The sequence below is a fragment of the Equus asinus genome, chromosome 7, assembly GCF_041296235.1.
Source record: "Equus asinus isolate D_3611 breed Donkey chromosome 7, EquAss-T2T_v2, whole genome shotgun sequence".
In the NCBI taxonomy this organism is placed as follows: domain Eukaryota; kingdom Metazoa; phylum Chordata; class Mammalia; order Perissodactyla; family Equidae; genus Equus; species Equus asinus.
The window spans coordinates 69,677,600-69,700,144 of record NC_091796.1 but is presented as its reverse complement, the minus strand read 5'-3'; the positions used below and the strand labels follow the sequence as shown (position 1 = coordinate 69,700,144).

General features: G+C 40.3%; 1 protein-coding gene across 10 annotated transcripts in view; it reads right to left on the bottom strand.

Annotated features, from left to right (window-relative positions):
* The window catches only part of DAAM1 (dishevelled associated activator of morphogenesis 1), a 169,741-nt gene that overhangs the window by 46,515 nt on the left and 100,681 nt on the right, over positions 1–22,545 (bottom strand). For all 10 annotated transcript variants that reach the window (XM_070513705.1, XM_070513708.1, XM_014864288.3 and 7 more), the window contains 2 exons: positions 6,018–6,089; positions 705–799 (listed from right to left, as the gene is read on the bottom strand). In XM_070513705.1, the coding sequence (XP_070369806.1) occupies positions 705–799; positions 6,018–6,089 (167 nt within the window). The remainder of the gene's footprint in view (positions 1–704; positions 800–6,017; positions 6,090–22,545) is intronic.

Below are 22,545 nucleotides of genomic sequence, written 5' to 3'. Positions count from 1 at the left end.
TTTTCTGATATTTCCTATAAATGGAATCATACAATATGTGCTCCTTTCTATCTGGCTTCTTTCACTTTCCATAAATATTTTCAAGGATCATCAATGTTACAGCATGTATCAGCATTCCATTCCTTTTCATGGCTGAATAATATTCCATTTGATACATCACATTTTCTTTATCCATTCATCAGTTGGTAGAATTTGGGTTGCTTTCACTTTTTGGTTATTATGAATAATGCTGATATGAACATTCACATACAAGTTGTTTGGGAAACACGTTTTCATTTCCCTTGGCTATATATCAAGGAGTAGAATTGTTGGGTCATATGGCAACACTATATTTAACATTCTGAGGAGCTGTCCAACTGTTTTCCGAAGTGGCTGCACCATTTTACATTCCCACCAGCACTGAATGAGCGTTGCAATTTCTCCACATCCTCACCAACAATTGTCAGTCTCTGTCTTTTTTATTTAGCCACCTTAATGGCTGTCTGCACATCTTTGATTTGAAGAAAATCAATTTACTGAATGTTCAATCATTAAAGTATTTCACTCATGGTTCAATTGCATGCTTTTAATTTAAGACTTCCTCAAAAGTTTGGCTATTGCAGAAAAAAGAAGGAAGGAAGGAAGAAAAGAAGGAGGGAAGAAAGCGTAGAAGAGAAGAAGAAAAAGAAGAGACAAGTAGCGCACGCTACCCAGGAAAACATTACCTCATTGGTTTTGTCCTCAGTGCTGTCTTCAAACTCTCTATAGTTTTACTTCTCTCCTCTTCCTCTTCCTTTTCCAAAGCCAGCAGAGATTTTCTCTATGCAAAGAATACTGAAGTTACTTCTTTAAATTCTGTGTTTTAATTAAAGCACAAGCAAGACAAGTCCAAAGATGACGAGCTACTCTCACTTTTAATACAAATAATCAGTCAACAAATCTATGACTAAGATTTACTACAAGCCAAAATATAGAGCAGAAGCACCAAGAATACAAGTTAGTTCTTTCAAACTCTAAATAAAGCTTTAAGGAAATGTTTAGAAATGTTAGTAGAGATTAAGTTGTCCAAATGTTTGTTTGTACAACTACACTTTGATGAAGATACTACTATTTATATTTGCTAGAAAGAAGACTGGACCGGCAGTTAAATACAACATTCTAGCAATTAAATAACATTATCACACTATCAAACAGAGGTGGGCAGCAATCTTCCCAAGCTCTCTCTCCCATTCCTCACACTGAAAAGTCTAATCTTTTATACTTTCTATTACATGAAAATTTTTTTTAAGAGAAAAATTAAGTTGGATCTGGTACTAAGATGGACAATTCCTTTAGAGTAAATGTCTAAGTTTTAGAAATGGTTCAACATCATCTGGAAATCAGGACATGGAATGTGGACGTGGGTGTTTGTGTGTGTGTGTACACTCTCCCTCCTCAGGGATCCGCCAGAGCCGTGCTTCTCCAACTTAAATGTGGATACGAATCACCAGGGGATCTTGTTAAAATGCGAGTTCTGATTTGTTATGTTTGCGTGAAGCCTAAGATGCCACATTTCTCACGAGTTTCCATGCAATGCTGATGCTGCAGGCCGTAGACCTCACTTTGAAGAACGAGGCTCTAGGGAAGCAGATCTCAGTTGATGTTATAAAGTGGGGAACGCTAGTAAGGTTTATAGACTTGTTTAAAAGCCTTTTGCACTCCTTTCACCCCCTGATCACCCAGTTGTACTAAAAGTATCCCCAAGGTGGACGGCCCCAGGTGCCTCCACCCACGGAACCACTTGTCCCTTGCCTTCACCCTACTCTGAACATGTGCTTATCTAGGCTCAGTCTGTTTACCTGTTACCAATTCTGATAAAATGCATGGTTTGGAAACAGATTGGGGTATTGGGAAAAAGAGTCCTATCCGTGTGTCTCAACGGTCCAGTCTCTCCCACTCTTTCAGGACCACAAATCATCAAGGGATAACTTTACTTAATTTTGTCAAGTCAACAGTATCAGCACTAAGTAACCAAATGTTAACTACAGCCTAAATTTGACTCTAAGTAACCAAATGTTAACTACAGCCTAAATTTGACTCCGCAATTAGGAGGGTAAAACCCAAAGCAAGCAAACGTATCAGCATCACTTATGGCAACTAAAATATAAATCAGTAAAGCCTTGTTTTTTAAACTTGTTACTGTTTCTGCTAAAGCTGTTGTCTTGCTGGTGATGTGCCTGGACAGCTGTCACCAGAGGACAGTAGGGGAAGAAGCTGCGTGCAGAAATAGACAACGAATTTCTTCACGGCTCCATGAGACCCAGTTCCTGGAAAATTCAGCACAGATCCAGCCAAAGCCATTTAATCTCCTATGGCACAGCTGAACTCGTTTAGACTCGTAAGCAGTCACTTTGAATCTGCAGCTCAGAATCAAGCCTTTTATGAATATCACTCCTTGTTCCTAAGTTTAACCACACAAAATGATCTCCAAATTAGACGACACAGATTTCTTGTTGTGGTTCCCTAATACTGAATAAAGATGCATGGATTCATCCTTTTAACGATCCTGGAGAGGGTGGAACATCTGAATAAAAGCAGACTACATTATGTCTCTCCCTAGTAGAGTTGGGAGATTTATGAAATGTCAAGAAAATTAAATTGCAATTTCCTTTCCCAATATAAGGAGCATTTTATTCCTCTCAAAACAGAAGACAATGTGCTTTTTTCTGTATGTGATACAATTAGATTTGAATCTAAGATTGCGTTTATTGTATTGAGGGTATGAGGAGGAAATTGATATTCTACTATGACTTTTCAAAACAAAATAATTTACATAAAATCTCAAGTTTTCCAGCTTCCTATTTAGAAAAAAGGCTTAATTTTCAACTTTTGGTAGAAAAGGGGGCTATACCTACACTTCTGAAGCTGGCTGCGACACCAAACATCCAGCATCCACCTTGACATACACAGGACAGGCCTGCGGCAGCCTCTGTGAGTGCTTTATGCACTTACTAAATCCCTGCTCACATGAGAAGTGGGGAACGGAGAAAGCACATCCTGGCAGAGGGTCTTCCGGTCAAGCAGCTAAGGTATACACCAGAACAGGCAGGTCCAAGACAGAGGCACAAAGGAGCCTCAGACATCATTCCTGGCTGGGAGTCTGGCACTAAGTTCTTGCGGGAAACATTTCCTTGGTGTGAGATCAATAAGGCAGGCCACTGAGCCCACTGAACTTCACCTTACATCCTTCCTCCTTCAGAGGGCACAGAGAAGCCACATAGCCAGCGAGCCCAGGTCCTTCCCGAATCTGCTGGGCTGCACTCTTTTATCACACTGTTTTTCACTCTTTAAAAGCCAGTAGATCACTCAGGGGTCCTTTAAAGAACAAAGAATCTTGTTATGAAGCTTATGTGAAGTAACTGAACTTGTTCCACAAAGAGCTTCACAGGCCAGTAAGCGCTGAAGTTCTCAACCTAGACCGTTTACTAGACTCCCAGGCATTAAAGAAAACAGATGCCTTTTTGGGAGGAGGGGTGGGCTGGGGTGGGAGTATCCTATTACATGCCAAACGGTTTTAAAAACTGAGTGAGTCAGAGGCAAACTGGAAAGGCATCTTTGAGCTCAGACTGATAGGTTTCAATTCCAGCTCCACTACTTCCTAGTTAGATGACCTTGGGCAAGGTAACCTCTCTCTGTCCCAGACTCCTTATCGGTAATAGCACTTAGAGTGTAGGGTGCTTGTAAGGGTTGAAACCAACATGGAAAGTGCCTGCTCTATGGCCTGTCGCATGATGCCCACTCAAGAGCAGTAGTTGCTACTGATGCTGAAGACAGTGGCTGATGACAAGGTGAATAAATGCCCCTTCAACAATTCCCTAAGCAGAGAGCCAAAGAGTCTCGCTGCCAGGCCACGAAAGGATTTGGAGGAATTGTGTGCCTTTCTAGTCCCCAGGGACAACATCTCAGGACTTCTGCTGTGTGTTGTCGAGAATTCTCCAATACAGTTCTCAGGGTTGAGCCAAAACTATGGGAGGAGGTAGTGGCAACAAATATGGTAAGAAAAACAGAAAACTCAGCATAAAGTCTCTGGTCCCAGAGGCCCCCTCCTTCCTCCATGTTTGCAGGAGTTCTGAGGCCTCCTTAATTCATGAACTATTGATGCCCTTTACCTTTAACTCTGGAAATTGCTGGCTCAGTCCTTAAAGAAGCATTAGAAAGCTTTGTTAGGTGTTTAATACATAAAGAATAGCAAGTTTACAAATTTAATATTGTCATAACAATATGACAATTTAATAGCCTTGAGGTGCTCTTGGAAAGGACTTTGGATTGGGAAGCAAATAATTCAAATGTAGACAACTCATGAAAGCAGCCAAGGGTTGTCCAAGGAGCTGGACAAAGGAGGCTTCTGAAGAAGGGCCACATCATGGACCCTCCAGTGCAGGAAAGGAGCCAGGCTGACTCCAGCCAAGGCCTGGATTAAGTCTTTAAAGGGCAAAATAACCTAACTAGCCCAAAATTTGACGAAAAAATCCATAGGGCTCAGTACTTCACCATTCATAGACGTGAACTCATTAGCAAAGATGCAACTTCCCTTGTTAGACATCAAACGGTGACTTAATTAGAGAGAGAGATGGCCTGCCCGACAGCTCTTCTGTTCCCTAACAGCCAGCAACCAGAATTCAGAAAATAACCTTCACATGCAGGAAATGTAAAATGGCTCTAAATCATTATTGCTTAGGTGGATGCAGAGAAAATCCCTGATGCTCATCACAAGCCTCCCATTCTGCTAACACATTCATACAAATGCTGAGATCACCCTTTTCGCATGTCTGTCATTGTGTAGGATGTCTTGTTAAAGGAGGATTTGGTGGTTATTTTCTATTCTTTTCTGCTGTGCTTTTAGACTAGAAACCCATGAGGCAAAAGCTTGTGCAGTTTCTTCTATAATTTATACAGCCCTGTTTACATTTACCAGGCTATTTATTATTCAATGTGTGATAGCAGAAGAAGCATCTTCAAAGAAAAAGCGAGAAAAGAGGAAGTTACTCAAAGTCAAGGCCTCTGAAAGTTTAGCAAAAGTGTGAATGATTCACATATTCTAGTCAGTTTTTAACTTTTGCAGCAGCAGCAAAATATTTGACAATCTAAAATGTTTGCTTTAACTGATAAGAAACTAATTCTCCATAAGGACTCTGGGGAAGCCAGGAAAGAAAGAGGTAAAGAAAAGTATTATGGAAGCTATCATATCACAATATGCTTGGATATCATAAGCTCAGAGTTGAATGTAACAGACTGACTTTTAAAATTGTGAGTGTGCCCACTGAGGCCAAGACTGTGTTCTCCGTGGGCAATCTCCAATTTTATCAACACAAAGGATTCAAGCTACTAAGGCTCAAAGGTTGACGATGTGTTTTCTGTTGCATAGGTTCTCCTCCAGCTGCTTGGAACACTGACATCACAGAGACAACCACATGACCAGAATGCACATTTTAGACATCGAGAATGCACTTTAAGCAATTACTGAAGGAAAAACCCATGTACCAAAGATTTCGTAAGGACATCTCAGCATAATTATTATTATACCTTTTCATTAAATCACTTATTCCATGAATTCCTTTTTCTTATTTATGAGAGTAAAAGAGTACCTTGGTGCCCTGTGAAATCAAGAACCCAGGAACTAAGCAAGTCCCCAGTAAAAAAAAAGAGTGGGAGGAGAACAGCAAAGGCTGTTGAGAATAATATTGCCATAACAAAGCTCCAAATGATTGGTATAAGCAATTAAAAGTTAAAGTTGAACATAAGCCAGATTTAAGATTACATTTCCTCTTATAACATTAAAACCACTTATATTTTAGTGTGTGTTGATTTTATTTAAAACATACTAGAAAAAATCACTTTGCCAAGTACCATTCCTGCCCCCTATTTCCCCCACAACGTTGAGTGTTTGGAAAGATAATGACATTTGGTAGTTCTTATTCAAGTGGATTTATTGTGCAACTGTGTGCTTTGTACTAGACTTGCATTTGAAACTGTGTGTGGTAGAACAGAAAGTCACCTACAGCAGCCATGGAGTTGAGCTGATCGATGTAGAATTCAGGCCAACTTGTTGCTCCCTTGTTTTCTTCTTGGTCCTAAAGAGAAAGAAAAAAAAGTGATATACCACCAGATGTATACACACAACGGCCATAAGCACATCTGACTTCCAGAGCATCTAGACAATGGCCCACACAAACCAGTAGAAGACACTGAGTGATTTGTCTTTAAATGTTGGCTTTAAATCATCAGACTGTCCACTTGACTAGGGTGGTCTTCCCGATCCAGTTTGCACAGAGAGCATGTAAGCCTGAGCAAGGCGTGACACAAACCATGGATCAAGGGGGAATTTAAATGGGAACTTAGCCATACCATGGTGTGATGTTATTTTCCTTTGGGGGCACAAGAGCATTGGGAAGGGCACTGAGTCTGTTGCAAGGACAAAGGATCTTTGGCCTGTGTCACACTGAGGACGGTATTGCTGGACTATACATCTGGGTGAAATCCACAGAAGAGGGAAAGTTGTCTTAAAAAATAGCCACGAGGTTCAGCCAGTTGTTAACTAGACTTTTTCAGTTAGTTTATTCAGACTATAGCAGACAGTAGACTTTTTTTGTTGTTGAGGAAGATTATCCCTGAGTTAACATCTGCCGCCAATCCTCCTCCTTTTGCTGAGGAAGGCTGGCCCTGAGCTAACATCCATGCCCATCTTCCTCTACTTTATGTGTGGGACGCCTACCACAGCATGGCTTGCCAAGTGGTGCCATGTCCGCACCCAGGATCCGAACTGGTGAACCCCGGGCCGCCGAAGCAGAACGTGCACACTTAACTGCTGCACCACCAGGCCGGTCCCAACAGTAGACATTTTAAGGAAGGGTTTCATTGATGTGACCAAAACCAGTTACTGCTTCAGATGAGGGGTGGCCTGACGGTGAATGGAAAGAATGGAATGAACACACATCACTAGTCCCAGGCCCAGTCCTTATGCTGGGGCAGCTTGTGAGTTTGAGAAAACGTAACTCATCTGAGCTGACGAGAACTGAAACCCAAGGAATTTGGGAACCCCTTCCTAAACCGCTCCAGCCAGTCTTACATCTTACACACTAGTGTGACTGGAAGCCAGCACCAGAGCCCCCAGGGCCTCTGTGGATGGGAGATCTGTGCCAGACTAAACCCACACCTCCAAAAAAATCAGGCAGCCATGGCCTCTGCTCCATCGGAGCATCGAGTCTATCAGAAGATGGCATCGTGGCCTGGGATTTCCAGGCATGTTTGCAAACCTATGCGGCTGTAAGTCATATGTGCAATCAGACAGACTCGAAGAGGGAAATTTCAGCTATTCTCCAGTGTCATATTCAGAGAGCATCTTAGTATAAACGACATCCCCTGTCTCCTTGGAGAAGATGCTGGGCCAGGTACACATATCTGCTACTGGACAATGAAGTAGTTACCCCCTACTGCCTGATGTCAGAATCCCAATCCTTGCGACAGTGGTTTCAAGGTGTGGCTTTTAATTTCAGTCCTATACTTTACCTCAAAAAAAACACTTTCTCTAAGCAAATCTAATCTTTCCAAGCAGATATACTCGGGTAAGATAAAAGAAACATGATTTCAAAACTATTCTTTAAGTAGTCACAAAAGGAGAGCAAAGTAACTATTACGGTGCCTTAAAAGCTGGCAGTAACTGATATCTCAGCTTCTGATAACTCTGGCCGTTGCATCAATTTCATCTGGAGACTGAACAAGCCAGATGATGGGGACAAAGGCTACAGCAGTGGCTTTGAAGTTGGACTGGATTACACTTACATGGTTTTAAAAAGCTTAGGAAATCTGATGAGTTCTTAGAACAGCTCTTGATTATTATTTAACACATTAATAAAATAGCTATAACGGTAGTGTAAATGCTGAACCATTCTCTCCTGTTAAAATGGAGTGTTAAAGTTAGCAAAAGCCCAGTGTTACCAATGTATTCAGCGAGCCAAAACCCACAGTGATATTCATTGGTGTTTGAACCTATAAAATGAAATAGAAGGTGCCAGATCTTTCTATTCCCCTAAACTAGGGCAAATTTCCAAAACTAAAACAAAATCATGCCCCATGTGTAGGGTCCCATGAGAGCCTGTCTGTTGTTAGCTAAAAAGTCATGGTTACAGATGAGAGATTGTTTTAGAAACTGAAGATTAGTATATAGAGAGAAATCTTTACACTTTGGAAGTGCTTTAATAATGTAAACAGATGAAGAGAAGACCTAGATACTGAAGTCAAAATAAGGGGAAGAAAGCTTCATTTTTCTTTCACATGCTTCAGTGCTGAGAAAATCAAATGAGGTAACATATGTGAAAGCTTCTCGTAAATGTCCTAAGTGTTATCACTATATTCCTGGGGGTGATTTTCAGAGGTCTGCATTTTGCAAGTGCATCTCCAGATTCCCTAGGGCACTCCTGGTCCTCCTATACAGACGTGTGCTACGGCAGCGAAGTGAAACTCACATCTGTGAGCCAACTCTCTGCTCCTACCTTCTGTAGCTGCTAGAGTCTGTGGTTCTGCAGAGGCACAGGACAAAAGAGATGAAGACAATTGTTCTCCCCTGGTCCCCTAAAGAGTACTGGACACTGAGACATGGCAAGGGGGAGACTCTCTCCTAGAAAGTCCATGAAAGAAACTGCTGATGGAAGTGCAATGTGTATAATTTCCTGGAAGGTAACTAGGTCCTATGTATTATCAGCCTGGTTGTAATGGAAGCAACAACATTTCCAACACATAAATAGCTTACTATGTGTCAAGCTCTGTGCTCTTCATTTAATCTACCCTGTGAGACAGGTGCTGTTATTATACTCATTTTACTAAATGGGAAATGAGAGGCAAAGAGAGGATGATGAGTTGCCAACGGTCATGTTGCTGGAAACTGAGAGTCAATGGGAAAGAATCAGGGCAATCTCTTGCTAAGACTAGACCTCAGATTAATCACAAGCAATAAATATTAAGTGCAAAGCTAGCCTTTTACTCTTAACCACTTCACTATAAGAAACTCAAACATGGCTAGTGGCCAAAAATGAGTTTGCCTTTCCCTAACTCTTATTGTTATTTTTGCTATGTTCGACATTTCTGAATATTATTCTAAGGTCTGGTGTCTTCCCGGGGTTACCTCTGATCCCCCCTCTAGATTCTTCCTGCGGGAACTTTTCTGCCTATCTTTATACACATGCAGAAGGACAGCACTTCAGAAGCTCTTCCCACCCCATTCTGCTCTGTTCTACAGCTCAGTCTCAAGGCCATCCTCATGGGATTTCTCAAGAGCACTTGCAGATGACCTGAGAGCATTGAGTGGTTCTGGACACTGGATCGGGGTAAACAAATCGCTCCCTAAACCATAAAGATCTCACCCTACTTTTGTCTCCTTCTGTCACTGACTCCACCGGAACTTTTCTCTAATAAGCAAGAATGTTGGCTTAATTCTATTCTTTTAAAAAGTTGGATTCCCCTTCCCTTTTAAAACAGATTCTTGGTAAACTTAATGACACCTAGAGAAGGCTGCCCTAAGGGAATACAAATTCTAGAAATCACGTTAAATGTTCTTTTTATTCTACCCACAGAATGGATAATTCAGATTAAAATCTAGTTTTGTTCCCTCTTGAAAATGTTATAAGCATTTAAGTTTATCTGCCCATCTTCAGAAGGTCTATTAGAGAACTAGAATTGATAGAAACATTTTATGTTATTGAATTCTTCACTGATTATTGGTTTTTGAGAATATTTTCAAACATCACTTATTTTCAGAGAGACGATACGGTGGAAAGATGACCAGATAGGCCATCTAAAGATCAGATTCCAGAACTTACTTTTTGGTTTACTCAATTGGAATTTTTTGCTAAGTTTGAATATCTCTGGGCCTCATTTTCCTTCTCTCCAAAATAAGAGGGCGAGAGCAGACCGCTTCTACGTCCCTGCAAGCCCTAAGACTTTGTACAGGGCTCGGGGTGAGCTGTCATGGGATGCGCAGTGTGGACCGCACTTAGTGTGAGGGACCAATTTCTAAAATCAATAATTTTTTTAAATTTATGTTGTTCAATGACTCAGTTACAAAACCCCTAACTTTCAATAGCTATGTCCTTAACCAGGTAATTGAAGGGGAACAAAATCTCAACATTAATTATTTTATTCTCTCTCTGATCCGGCTCATCCTGTTTCCTTAGTAGGTTGAGAGCCATCGGTAGAAGATTCACAGACGAAACTTCTGCTGAGGGACACTCGACGCGGCCTTTGCTTTCAGCCAGCACTGACTACAATTTCAACCTCTTTTCTTGGTTGTCTACTTTGTTCCCACTATCTCAAACTCTGAAAAAACAAAAAACAAAACAAAACCTCCTTTTTTAGAAAGAGAAGGGAACTTGTACATTACAAGGAACCTTCAAGAACACTTTTTTTTTTTTTAAATCAGGCTTTAATCAACCAATTCATTTAGAAGGTAAAGGAATACAGTCTTTCTAACCTCGCTTCATTTCTAACTGGCACATTTTTTATCCCAAATCTCTGGTTGGTGGCTAATAAAAAAATTCCAAGAGATCCTCCCCCATCCTCTTTAAATACACAACAGTGGCATTTGTTTTTCTGAACATCACTTTGCCCATAAGAATAAATTGCACGTTATTTCTTTGCCCTCTTTCTGGAGTAAACATTCACAGCTATGTCCCAGACTTCTGTCTCTCGCTTCATTATCATCTCTCTCTACCAATCCAAGCTGACTGTTCCACTGCTTCCACCACCATCAACAGACATGCTCCTGGATCCTCAGCCACTCACTACCCTGAGGATACAGGCAGGCAAGTTAGTAACCTCTCTGCGTGACTCAGGTTTAGTTTCCTTATCTGTGAAAGGGGTGCCTGCCTCATAGGGTCATTGTGAGGATTTGATAAGTTAATACAAGTAAAGAAACATGGGAACAGCAGGCACAGAACATGCTCGATGAACGTCAGCTAGGATGATAACGATACTGTTCCAGAATCTCCAGCTACGGCCATTCTAAGTCCTTGTTACTAGGACAGCAGAAATTGGAGAAATCAGTTTGGAGGTAAATTTTGGCAGTCATTGTTCAAATTTACAACACACATGGCTTTTGAGCCTGTAAGTCGACTTTCAGGAATTCAGCCCATAATTACATATTTACACTTGCACATATGTATATTACAAAGACTTTCTTCACTGCAGTGTTGTCTGAATTAGCAAATAATAACATTAAATACATGGAAAGGGGGATAGTTGAATAAATTACTTTGTAGCAGTAACAAAGAATGAAGTAGATTTACATAATGATATTAAAAATGACCAAATATATTACTGAAGAAAAAATGCTTCAGAATATTATTTCCCATCTGTAAAAAAAGCAAAAAAGAAAACTATGTCCATTTTTACACACAAACCTTTCTGGAAATATATACAACAAAATTTAACAGTAGCTACCTCTGGGTAGCAGTAAGAAAGGTCTTTTACTTATAAACTTTTGTAGAACTCGAACTCTTATTTTACCAAGAACATGCACTATTTTCACAATTAAAACAGAAGTAAGTTCTAAAGTACTACATGTGCTGTTAAGACACGAGTTGCTTCTTCTGATGTTCTGTGTAACGTGAAACGCGCCAAGTCAAGACCTGCCACATTTGGGATGCCCCTTTCGCCACCTCTGGGGCATCTCTCTGCTCCCCACAGCAAAGATTTAAAAACATTTCTCTAATTGTTTTCTCTCACCGGATTTTCTATTTCTAAAACACACTATAACCCTAACATCAACTGTTTATGCAGATAAAGAAACTGTAGGATTTGGGCTAAGATTTATGTACTTGCAGCATGCTAAAACTTCCTAAGTTTCCACATTTATGTATTTGTGTGGCAAACAATTTCTTGGTAGCAGCTGAAGTCTCTCAGTGATGTAAGTGGGACTCAAAGTACAGTTTAAAAATTAAGTCTTTAAGTAAGGATCACTTATTTTGAAATTACCACAGGACAAATTTTTATTAGGATTATTTCCCAAGTAATAATACGTCAGAACTGGTAGAGTTTTTCTTCAGTTTAAGATGCTCTTAGCGAGGCCCAAAATAGGCTGTACAAAGATCAATCAATTGTAAAGGACATGCTCTGCGGTTGTTCACCAGACCACAAATCACAGGCTGGAGCAACATGCACTTGGCCAACTAAAGCCATAAATCTCCACTCTCACTGTTAGAAACCCATGAGGTTCTTAGATAATACTTGTTAGGAAAGAAAGACACACTCTTTCACTGTCTACATGAGCTAAAAGTGCTCTAGCAATGTCTAACAGTACCATCAACTCAAAAATAGTACGGACATATTAAAGTTTAACTAAATAAATTTCAACAGCAGAAAGATATTGTTGCAGTATGATACAAAGTAAATTTCATTCTGATAGTTTTCATTACAGGACAAAGGCAACTAAATACTAGTAAAAACCTGTTTCAGGTATTGTGAAAAAATGCAATTAGAAAACATGTTAACTGTGATCATATATAGGATCAAGAAATTCCACCCCTTGTTAATGATCAAAATAGTCACTTGTTGCATTAAATTGTTATTACTAATCTGGATTTCATGGGCCCAGCCCCATATACTAATGAATACAACAGATGTTAAATAAATTCACTTTATATCTAGAATTTTTGCAGAATACTATGCAGAAAGTGGCAGACAGATCAAAATATTTTATTTTATTAGGTATGTCTCCATGACCTATGTGGCATCTAATAAGCTCAAATGAACGATGGGAAACAGGTGCCACTGTCGAGGAGACCAGGCCCAAGGAACAGGGAAGGAAGAGCAAGGAAGACGGAAAAATATTTAGTGGAAAGCTTTGCTAAGAACTTCTGCTAACTTTCCCTTCTGGTTCAATAAAACCCTAAGTAGCATCTTTTCAAAAGACGACTATGATGAAGTGTGGAACAGCCTGATAGACCAGGGGTTGGCAAACTTTTTCTATAATGGGCCAGATAATAAATACTTTAGGCTTTGTAGACCATACAGTCTGTTGTACCTATTCAACTCTACCATTGTACAGTGCAAAAGCAGCTACAGATAACTCTTAAATGAATGAGCACTGCCGTGTTTCAATAAACCTTTATTTACGAAAACAAGTAACTGGCCAAATGTGGCCACGGGCCATAGTTTGTCAACCCCTGTGCTAGATTAAGCTTGGCTCTCAAGAGGGTAGGAGTATATGAAAATTCTAACTTGTCATCAATTATTTTCCATTCTTTCTCCTCTTCTCGAAGCCATTCTATCTCCAGTAAACCCCAGCTATAAGTTAGGACCAGCTCATAAAATGTTTGCTCAGTAATCTTTACTTTTTCTGGAGAAGAAGCAAGACCTACTATGCCTGAAAAGTCTACCTTCTTACCAAGCTCACTACTCCCTGAAAATAGTTTAATCCTACTTTTCAAAATAGCATAGCATCATTATGTCCTTTAAATCCTGATGTTTGCCTCCAACTCCTTCTATCTTGTTCTTCTTTCACTGGGAAAAGAAGAACTCACAGGTCCACAAACCTAGATTCCTGAGTCCTTCCAACACCCACCCCAACCCCTAGCAGTGGGCTAAAACTATATTCCCATATCCTAAGCTTGCCAAAGGGAGGCAGTTGGTTTCAAAAAATAATTCCTGTGTTGTCACATTTCATGTGGTCCCTGAGACTGTCAATCCTGGTTACATTTTTTGGCCACTGCCACAATTACACATCAAGCGCATCTGTTGCCAAAATCCGGTTGGGCCCACACAAGGAATGATTACAGACAGCAGCTTCTTCATCTGCCAGGAAACCCAACACCTCCTCCTAAACCTCAGAATGTCAGTCATTTCTGGAAAGACTGGAGAGTGACTTGCAATAACAATGGCTTTCATATTTAGCATTTAGAATCATGAAAGAAGAGCAAACCTCTTTCCTCACTTTTCCTAATGCTACAAAACATCTGTATGTTTTTAAGGAAAGCCATCACATGATTATATAGCTAGGTCTTTCCCCCTACAGACACCCTAGTCCAAGCTTTCCCTCATAGGGGTCTCTGATGTATGGTCACCAGCAGGTGAGCGATCACGTGCTCTCTGAGAGAAGGCTTCAAAGGGTCCACAATTGTTTCGAACCAGTACTCTAATTTTTAGAGAATTCACCCATATTGAATTGACAGATGTCTCCTTGTAACTTCAAGTGCTCATTGGCCTTAGTTTTGCCCTTGGGAACTGCATGGAATAAGTCTAATTTCTCCTATGAACAATAACCCGGCAAATATTTAAACAATTTGAATAAAGCTATTATGTCCTCCCAAAGTTGTCTCTTTACCAAGCCAAAAATCCTCCACTGGCTGTACAGCACAAGTTTATCTTCCTCAATTCATAAATAAATCTCAAGTTTTCTATAAGTTCATCACACCCTCATGTCCACTATTTGGAACAATAACTCCCACAGATACGTCTACATTCTTATGAAAGAGCTCTTCTCACACGTTTCTCAGTGATACACAACTCTAGGCAGTCTCACTGAGGGGGCAGGATGTCTGAGGAACTCTCTCTCCAAGAGGAAACAGAACATGTTCTTGCTCTCCTGATGGTCCACGACATATGTATTTACGATTTAGAATAAAAGATGCACGTCACATGAAGCAGAGGTAACACATATAGTCCTTGTTTGATTAAGTATACATATTTTAACAAAGTGGCCATAAACTCAATAGTAAAATTGGTTTTCTTATTAAAGACTGAGATGCTTTACCTCTAAAACATTAATACAAGTTAACAGAACTAAAAATGGGTGAATAGGATGTAGGCTCACTAGCTGTCAAGAACTTTTATGGGGAGTTAAGCCCTTTGGAGCACTGTTTTTCAGGTCTCTTGGATTACACTTCTGCTGTTCCTGCTCTCTCCTGTACATCTGTCCCCTCTACCATCACAGGACCTTCTCTCATGTATGCACGTGAAGTCTGACACCTCTTCTGACCCTGAGTTTTGCTTCTTCCCTGTCTCTGGTCTATGCCTCCCAAGTGCTGGTTCTTTATACCTATATATGCAGGTATCAGTCTCAGCAGAGCTGATATACAATGCATGTTTTCCCACAGACAGCCTCCCACTATCATATCATAAACTCCAACATAAAATGTTATTAAAGATCTCAGATTTTTCAGAATAAGTTGGCCCCTCTTTATCAATTCTCTAAGTTTAAAATTCTATATTGATGAAGGATAATTTTTAAAAAGGTAAAATCATAGTGTGAACTCATGTCAAAGATCTGGCTGAACTCACTGATATATGAGGGAACTCGTAAGAAGTTACAATGCACTCAAAAGAGAATCCAAAGGGCAAAGACATACATAAGCATCTATCTATAAATAGATGCAAAACTGGGCAAGAGGTCAATAATCAACTGCATTAGACACAATTTGCATTTTAATGGACAAGAATTGTGCTTTTTTTTTTGCACTGCAGTTTTTTTTGAAACAATTTTCGGATTTATTAGATAGCTCAAAGATAGTAAAAGGTGGAGATCACTCTGATGAGTGCTACAAACAGAACATTCAGCAATTTTTTTTTTCCTATTTCAATATAACTAGTTTAGCAGAATAAGAGACGCATGACTAGTGCCTCCTGGTTGAAGGCGACACAATCTATAAAGGTGTAACGTGAACGCCAGGTTGTATGACTAACCCTTTGCTCTAGGCTCCTTAGACCTAAATTACCCAAATACTCAGGCTTGCCCAAAGCTCTTGCTCAAGAACTCCTACCCCATCCTGACCACTTCACCTCAGTTCCGCCCGTTTCCACTGCCTTGTCTAGGCTGTGTGGCATGGTTTCTGTTTGTGCATCCCTGAGTCTCTGACTTGAAACCACTGACACTATTCCACTCTAGCCCGCTTAGGCCCCCTGCTGAACCTGATTCTCTATCCTCTCCAGAAATCTATGGGTCAAATAGTTGGGGTACTTCTAAGACCTCTTGCGCTGCTCATCAAAAAAAGGGGTGAGTTCAGTGAGTTTAGACCCATTCCCCACCTGTGTACCCCCAGCCAGAAAGAAAGCTATGCTTGGCAACTGTTCCCTAACAGTTTGGGCTGGAGCCTGACGCCATGTAAGAGGAACACAGAGCCTAACTTGGGAGCAGCATTAACAATATGCTGCTGAACTGAAGGCTTCTCAAGGGAAGGATTGGAACAGGGTCCCTCTGCCCATCATGTTCAAGATTCGCACTGAACCTACAAAGTCATTTCCTTTCCTTCTCATATTTGTTGAGTTGTTAATGGCCTAGGCACTGTTCTAGGTGTTCAAATACATAAATAAAAGAACAAAGCTCTCTCTAACTTCCTTGTTAGTCATCCATGAATTGAGACACATGAGAATATGTTTCCAAACTTTAGTGTTGAGAGCTTCTTAGATCACAAACTTATTTTGACAACAGGTTCTCAGTCTTTCCAAGTATAGGCACAAAGAACTGTACCCATTTATAGATTCCACTCCCTTTTCTCATCATGATAAAAAGAAACAGTCAAGAATTATTAACTCTCCTGCATTTTTACTAAACTCCAATCTTTATCAACTAACTTCTTTATCTAACTAACTTTAACAACTTTATCTTCTAATTTCAAAATAAAAATCAAGCATAAGCATTCCTAAGCTCCACTGGGAAAACTGCTTTGAAACATTTCCTCGATAGCACAAAATGTTACCTTAATAATTTTTATGTCACAAACTTATTTACACTAGTAAAAGTCATCAAAAATTTATGAATGACCAGAAATGAAACATAGTACATCAAAAATCAGGCTTGTGCTACTCCTCAGCCAGCTATCATTTCTGTTGCTTTCCCCAAAATCACATACCCTAGAAAATCAAGAAAAGAGGGCCACCTTAAAGAGTTCAAGGCTCTCTACGGGATCAGCAGCAATGAAACAAAAAGAAGAGTGACAATAGCGTTCCAAGAGTAAAGAAACCAAGTGCATTTCTGAAACAGCACAGGGCCCCAGTCTGTTCCAACACCCTCTTCTTCCCTGAAAAAGCCTTGGCTGACTTTACAGAATTGAAATCTTACAAGTCATATGCTACAGGATCCTGGGGGAAAATGCATCTCATTTGCTGATATATCTAAGAAAATAGCCACAATCCTTACCTAGAACTAAAAGTCGAGACTTGCCAGTCCACTTCCCAAACTATGAGACATTTATTTTATTTATTTTAATAAGTTATTTCTCTGGCAAAGCACTTCACAGCACAGAATATGACTGGAGCCTAAAAATCTCAATCAGTGTAACTCCCACATCTGAAGCCAATTTTAGATGACAATCCCCCCTGATTTTCATGGCAAAGAAAAAGAAACATACTCCAATTATTATTTTCAGAAACGATATAAACTCACATTCTCCTGTTGCCTATGACACAAAGGTGTACAATGACATAAAACAAATTACTTCTACGTAGCTTGTTACCAGTCAAGTCTTTGACCCACATGTCACCATGGAATGCTACAGACCCAGGTACAATTTAGTCCAGCTGGTTGGTAAATTAACATGTTTGGATACACATCACTAAACCCTTATGCAGTGTGGAAATCCAATCAGTGGTGTCAATGGCCTTTGTTGCCTCACATCTTGCTACCAGACTTGCTGCTACCAGACCCACCTTGCAGAATGTCGTAAAGCAGGTTTTGATGTTCTGTAACCTGCTCTTGGGAAAACAATCAAAGTGTGTTTATGATTTGCAATATAATGCTTAACACGAGGCTATAAAGAAAGGACTTTTGAAAATAGTAATTAAACTAGGAAGAGAATCAGGGGAAACAGTGAGCCCATAAAGGCATATTCCTTTCAGGGAAGCATTCTCAGGATGACTGTGAAAAGTGCTATGACAGGGTTAAATGTCCCCTAGAAGGAAAGTCCTAACTGTATTTCCAATGTTGAGCCATCATTGAATTAATGACAGCATTTCTGGCAAAAGAAATACAAAAGAAAAGCACCAGTTGGAAAATGTCACTATATCAGAAATGTCTAAATGTGAGGACGTGGGGAAGTTCATCTTAGAAACTGAGAAAACAAAAAATGCTCTTCCTTATATGTGGGGACAGATAAAAGGATACCATCTTAAGACTGCTCAGTCAAATGTTGCCCTGTACCGCACTGAGAATGTAGGACACTGTAAGCTAAAGTTGGTATTCTTCAGCAGACTTTCTACTATAAGCCATTTCTAGTTCCACAAATGACTTAGGTTCCTGGAGTGTAAGAAATTTGGAGAACCCAAAATTAGAATTAGTGGTACATTCTTACACTGGAAACTCAAAGCTGCTTCCTACTTCCCAAGGGGGAGAAGCTCTGAAATGCACCAAGAATAACATGGATTTAATAGTATTAGGCATGCTAGAGCTATTAGTGAAAAGAATAAAATAAATATATATAGGAAAAACTCAGGAGAAGAGGTTTTTGTTTTTCTTTGATCTCTCTTCCAAAGTGGATACTTCCTTCCACTGAGGTCTTTCATGAACCTGTCTCCTGGAGATAAAGTCAGGCAGGCTTGAGGCATTCTTTCTATGAAAGCAGGTGCCATAGCACTTAGAGTGTCTGCAGAGAACCAGGGAGAGACCCAAGGGACAAGAAGCATGGAATGTGATACTTCCATACAACCATAATCTAGGAGCAAGAGGAGCCCTCAAGGGCAAGAATGGCAAATACTTGCTACATATGCCACATTCTCCCATCATGTTTCACGGCAGACATTGTTAATCAATCACCACACTATTCTTACTGAGACCATTCGTAACCTCTGAACGCTTTTCTCAAAGCGCTACAGGCTTTAACCCCAAATTGTTCAGAATTAGTAATCAAGGTAATCCTTTTTGTCAGTTCTGCTTGAGGTTATTCATAGTGCACTCAGTTAACCAGGGAAGGAAGCCACAGCCCTACGGAATACTGAAACAAAAGATGTGCATTGGTCTGGAGTGTCTCCTGTGCTCCATGTCCCTCAGGGTTCCATTGGGCTGGTGATAATCAGAAAGGGCAGCTATCTCGGATGTGAGATATAGATATCCCTTTCCTTCAGAGATACAGCCATCGCTGACCACTCACTCAATGTGCAATTCTACACCTGCAGATAGCAGGATTTTGGAAGTGAAATGGAGCTGTGCCTATGTGTTTCAATGCACACAAGCAAGGGGCTCAAAGGGCCTCACAGTCACATTTAGAACGCTGGTTCCACAACAGCACTGTTGACAAGTACTCCGTGGCAAAGACTGAGAGCTCCAAGACAGTCATGTACTCCTAACTCTGCAACTAACACATGATGGAATTTGTCCTGTACCCAAGCTGTCAGAAGGGAACTGTCGAAAGGAACCTGCTTAAGAATTAAGATTTGGAAGCCAAGGGTAGTTGCTTCATGGTGGCTGAGAAATGCCGTCCTCCCAGGGCTTCCATTGAAACCCAAAGCTCCAAGTCTCTTCCAATGACTGGAGCCGGGGCAGGAGTGTTCTCGCCGCAGTGCAGTACCACTGCAGGCATGAGCGGCAAGCACAGAGTGAAAGCTGTGGGAGCTGATTCTCTAGTCCCCATTCCAGGACGGAAAATAGAGATCAACAGGACACACAGCCCCCATGTTCCCCATGAAGCCATACTAATTGGTTTGTCCAACTAAGATATCTTACTTTTCTCAGCTGTATACTGCTCACTTATTTTTATTGTTGCTTGAATGATTCTAAGTGAACGCAAACACAGGGTCACTCTCCCACCCTCTTCCAGCTGGGTATTCCCTAAACACAGGGAAAGCAAGGCCTTGGATAAACAGTGTCACTCATTGAAGAAACGCCACAATGAGGAAGCACAAAAGCGAGATGGTATCCCCAAAGCAGATACACATTCACTGTTTTCACAATGCTGTAAAGAGCAAAGGAGAGTAAAGTATTAGAGACCGAAGAATCAACGATCCCCAAATCCATGAATTGACTCGTACAGAGAAACTAGCTCCGAATTTTGGCACGAGAGATAACAGACGGCAAGTTACACATATCAATTTCTTAACATCCGAAGGAATCAAGGAGCACAGGAAAGGGGAAACGCTTTCATAATTTTTATAAAGAGATGCTCAGGATAAAGACACTGGTTAGAGAAGGAGAAAGACACCAACTGTGTGATTTCCAGCCACTGCCAATCTGCCTATTTGTATAGATGCGCTGATTCTGCACCTGCGCCGGAGTGACCCATCAGGGACATGGCAAACGTCTCAGAGGAACTTCCTGCATTTGGTGACGGCACGTATCCAGTCAAGAGCTTGCTAAGGATGGAAATGCGATCTGCGTGCGTCTGGGACTGAGAGTAAAGAGGTCCAGAGGAGAGGGAGGGTGAACCACACAGAGAGCAGCTTCCTTTGCAGTCAAACCAAAGAAACACAATGCTGAGTGAACTGTCCATTTTTATATACTCTAACATTTTGTACTTTTGTATGCCTTTATGGGTATTTGTATGGAATGCTTTCATTTTCTAAACTTTAGGTTTTTCTTTTTTAAATGAGCACTTTCTATTGAAGTAATTTTTACTTCAATTGATTTGCTAAGACATGTGGGAGAAAATCGAAGAACTTTAATGACAGTTTCTTGTATCTGAAACATCCAGACTTATGTAAAATGTTTGATCAGGGCAACGAGATACTAGTTCCCTCCCCTCAGACAGTACCAGCTCCTCAGATGAGTGGCAACTAAAGCACTGCGAGTATAAACTGTTACAATCACTTGGAGAGCAACTAAGGGTGAAAATATTCATACCAAACAACTCAGTGATTACATGTCTAGGTGTCTATCCTCAGGAATTCTTGAATACATGCACAAGAGGTTCATTGCAAAATTTTTTTAAATAATGAAAAATTGGAAATAAGCATTATCCAAAGGAAGAGAAAAATAAACGGTGGCATGTTCATATAATGGAATATTATACCACAGTTAAAACGAAGAAATACCACCCATTGTTTATGAATATATTCATGCAAAGTAAGGTTATAAATACATGAGCAAGGAAAAAAACCACATCCCACCTTCAGAATAGAGGTCAACTTTGGGCTTCAACTGTATTTATAAAATTTTATTTCTTTTTTTAAAAATCCCAGAGGAATATGGTAAGATGTTATCATTCGTTAAACATGGGTTTTATTACATTCTGTACTTTTTTGTATATTTAAAAATTTCACAACAACAACAAAAATAATCAACCAGGAAATAACAGTTTATCTCATGACTTTAGGGGAAACTTATCAGGGGTTTGTTAGTTTTCTTTTTTAAGAAATTTTAGAGAATCCAACTTACCAGAACCCAGAATGCTCTAGCAATGAGGTTTAAGACTTCTAACAATAATGGTATCTGCAACCATGCTGAAACATTATACCTCCTCAACAGTGAAGTTTTATTTTGTTAGCTTAACTTCCTAAGTCACACAACTAGAATGCACAATTGAATTATAATGCCGCAACTCTGAACAAATTTTGCTGCTGAATAGCACTTGTAAATCTCGCTCACTTCGACCTAGTAAGTTACTTATTTGTGAAAACTGACTTGTTTAATGGAACCTCTTGGTGTTGTGTCCTATAAAGGGTTTTTCCCCCCACTGCAAACAAGAGTAGTAGCAATGTTTTCATCTAAAAATATTCTTTAGTCCTCTTATTTCAAAAACTGAAGATATTTATCAATCACTTGCCTTTTCCAGGCAGCAAAGTAGAAATTTTAATTTTAGTTGAAAACTAGCTTGACCCACACATGCCCACTTCCCAGAGTTGAGTAGGTGTTCACTAGGCAAGCCCAGTGAAGTGAGCATCTCCATGGGCCATACCTGGCCTGCAGGGACTAATGCACTCGGTGGGCATGTGGACGAGAGGAAGACAGAGTGGAGTGGAATTTGAGTTTCCCTGGGCCTCAGTCTCCCCAAACATAAATTAAGGATGCTCCTGAATTCAGATTCAGGGCTCCACCCAGAAACGAATGGAGTGCACATTGATCACCATTGCCCTACCATTTTTGACATAAATGGGGCCTCCTTTTACCAATTTCTGGTGCTAACAGTACAGACTTTCTTGGTCTCTTCCCTTATCTACAATATATCCTCCTACCTTACCATCTCCACTTCTGAAATGTCCCGTGGTTTAACTAAGGGAGAGCTGCTTTTGAAATTCTCGCTACTGTTCTGAGAAAACCAGGCATCAGTAGTTAAGAACACAGAGATGAATCCCAAGCTAGGATGAGTGTGAACAAGCAGAAACTCAGTCCATACTACTGTTTTGATCATACTTGCCATCACTGACATTGATGGTGACAACAGTTAACATTACCATGCCCCCCACAGCTCTCTGATAACTATGAAATCATATTATCTTACTTTTCACAACAGCCCTATGAAGTTGATCCCACTGGACAGAGGAGGAGAGAGAAATTAGAGGGGTTAAGAAATACGCCCCAGGTGGTACAACTCATAGGTGGTATCCTGCCTTCTCAGGTTACCTTCTGGATGGCCTTTAACTATGCAATGTATTTCTCACAGCTATTAGTTGGCTTCT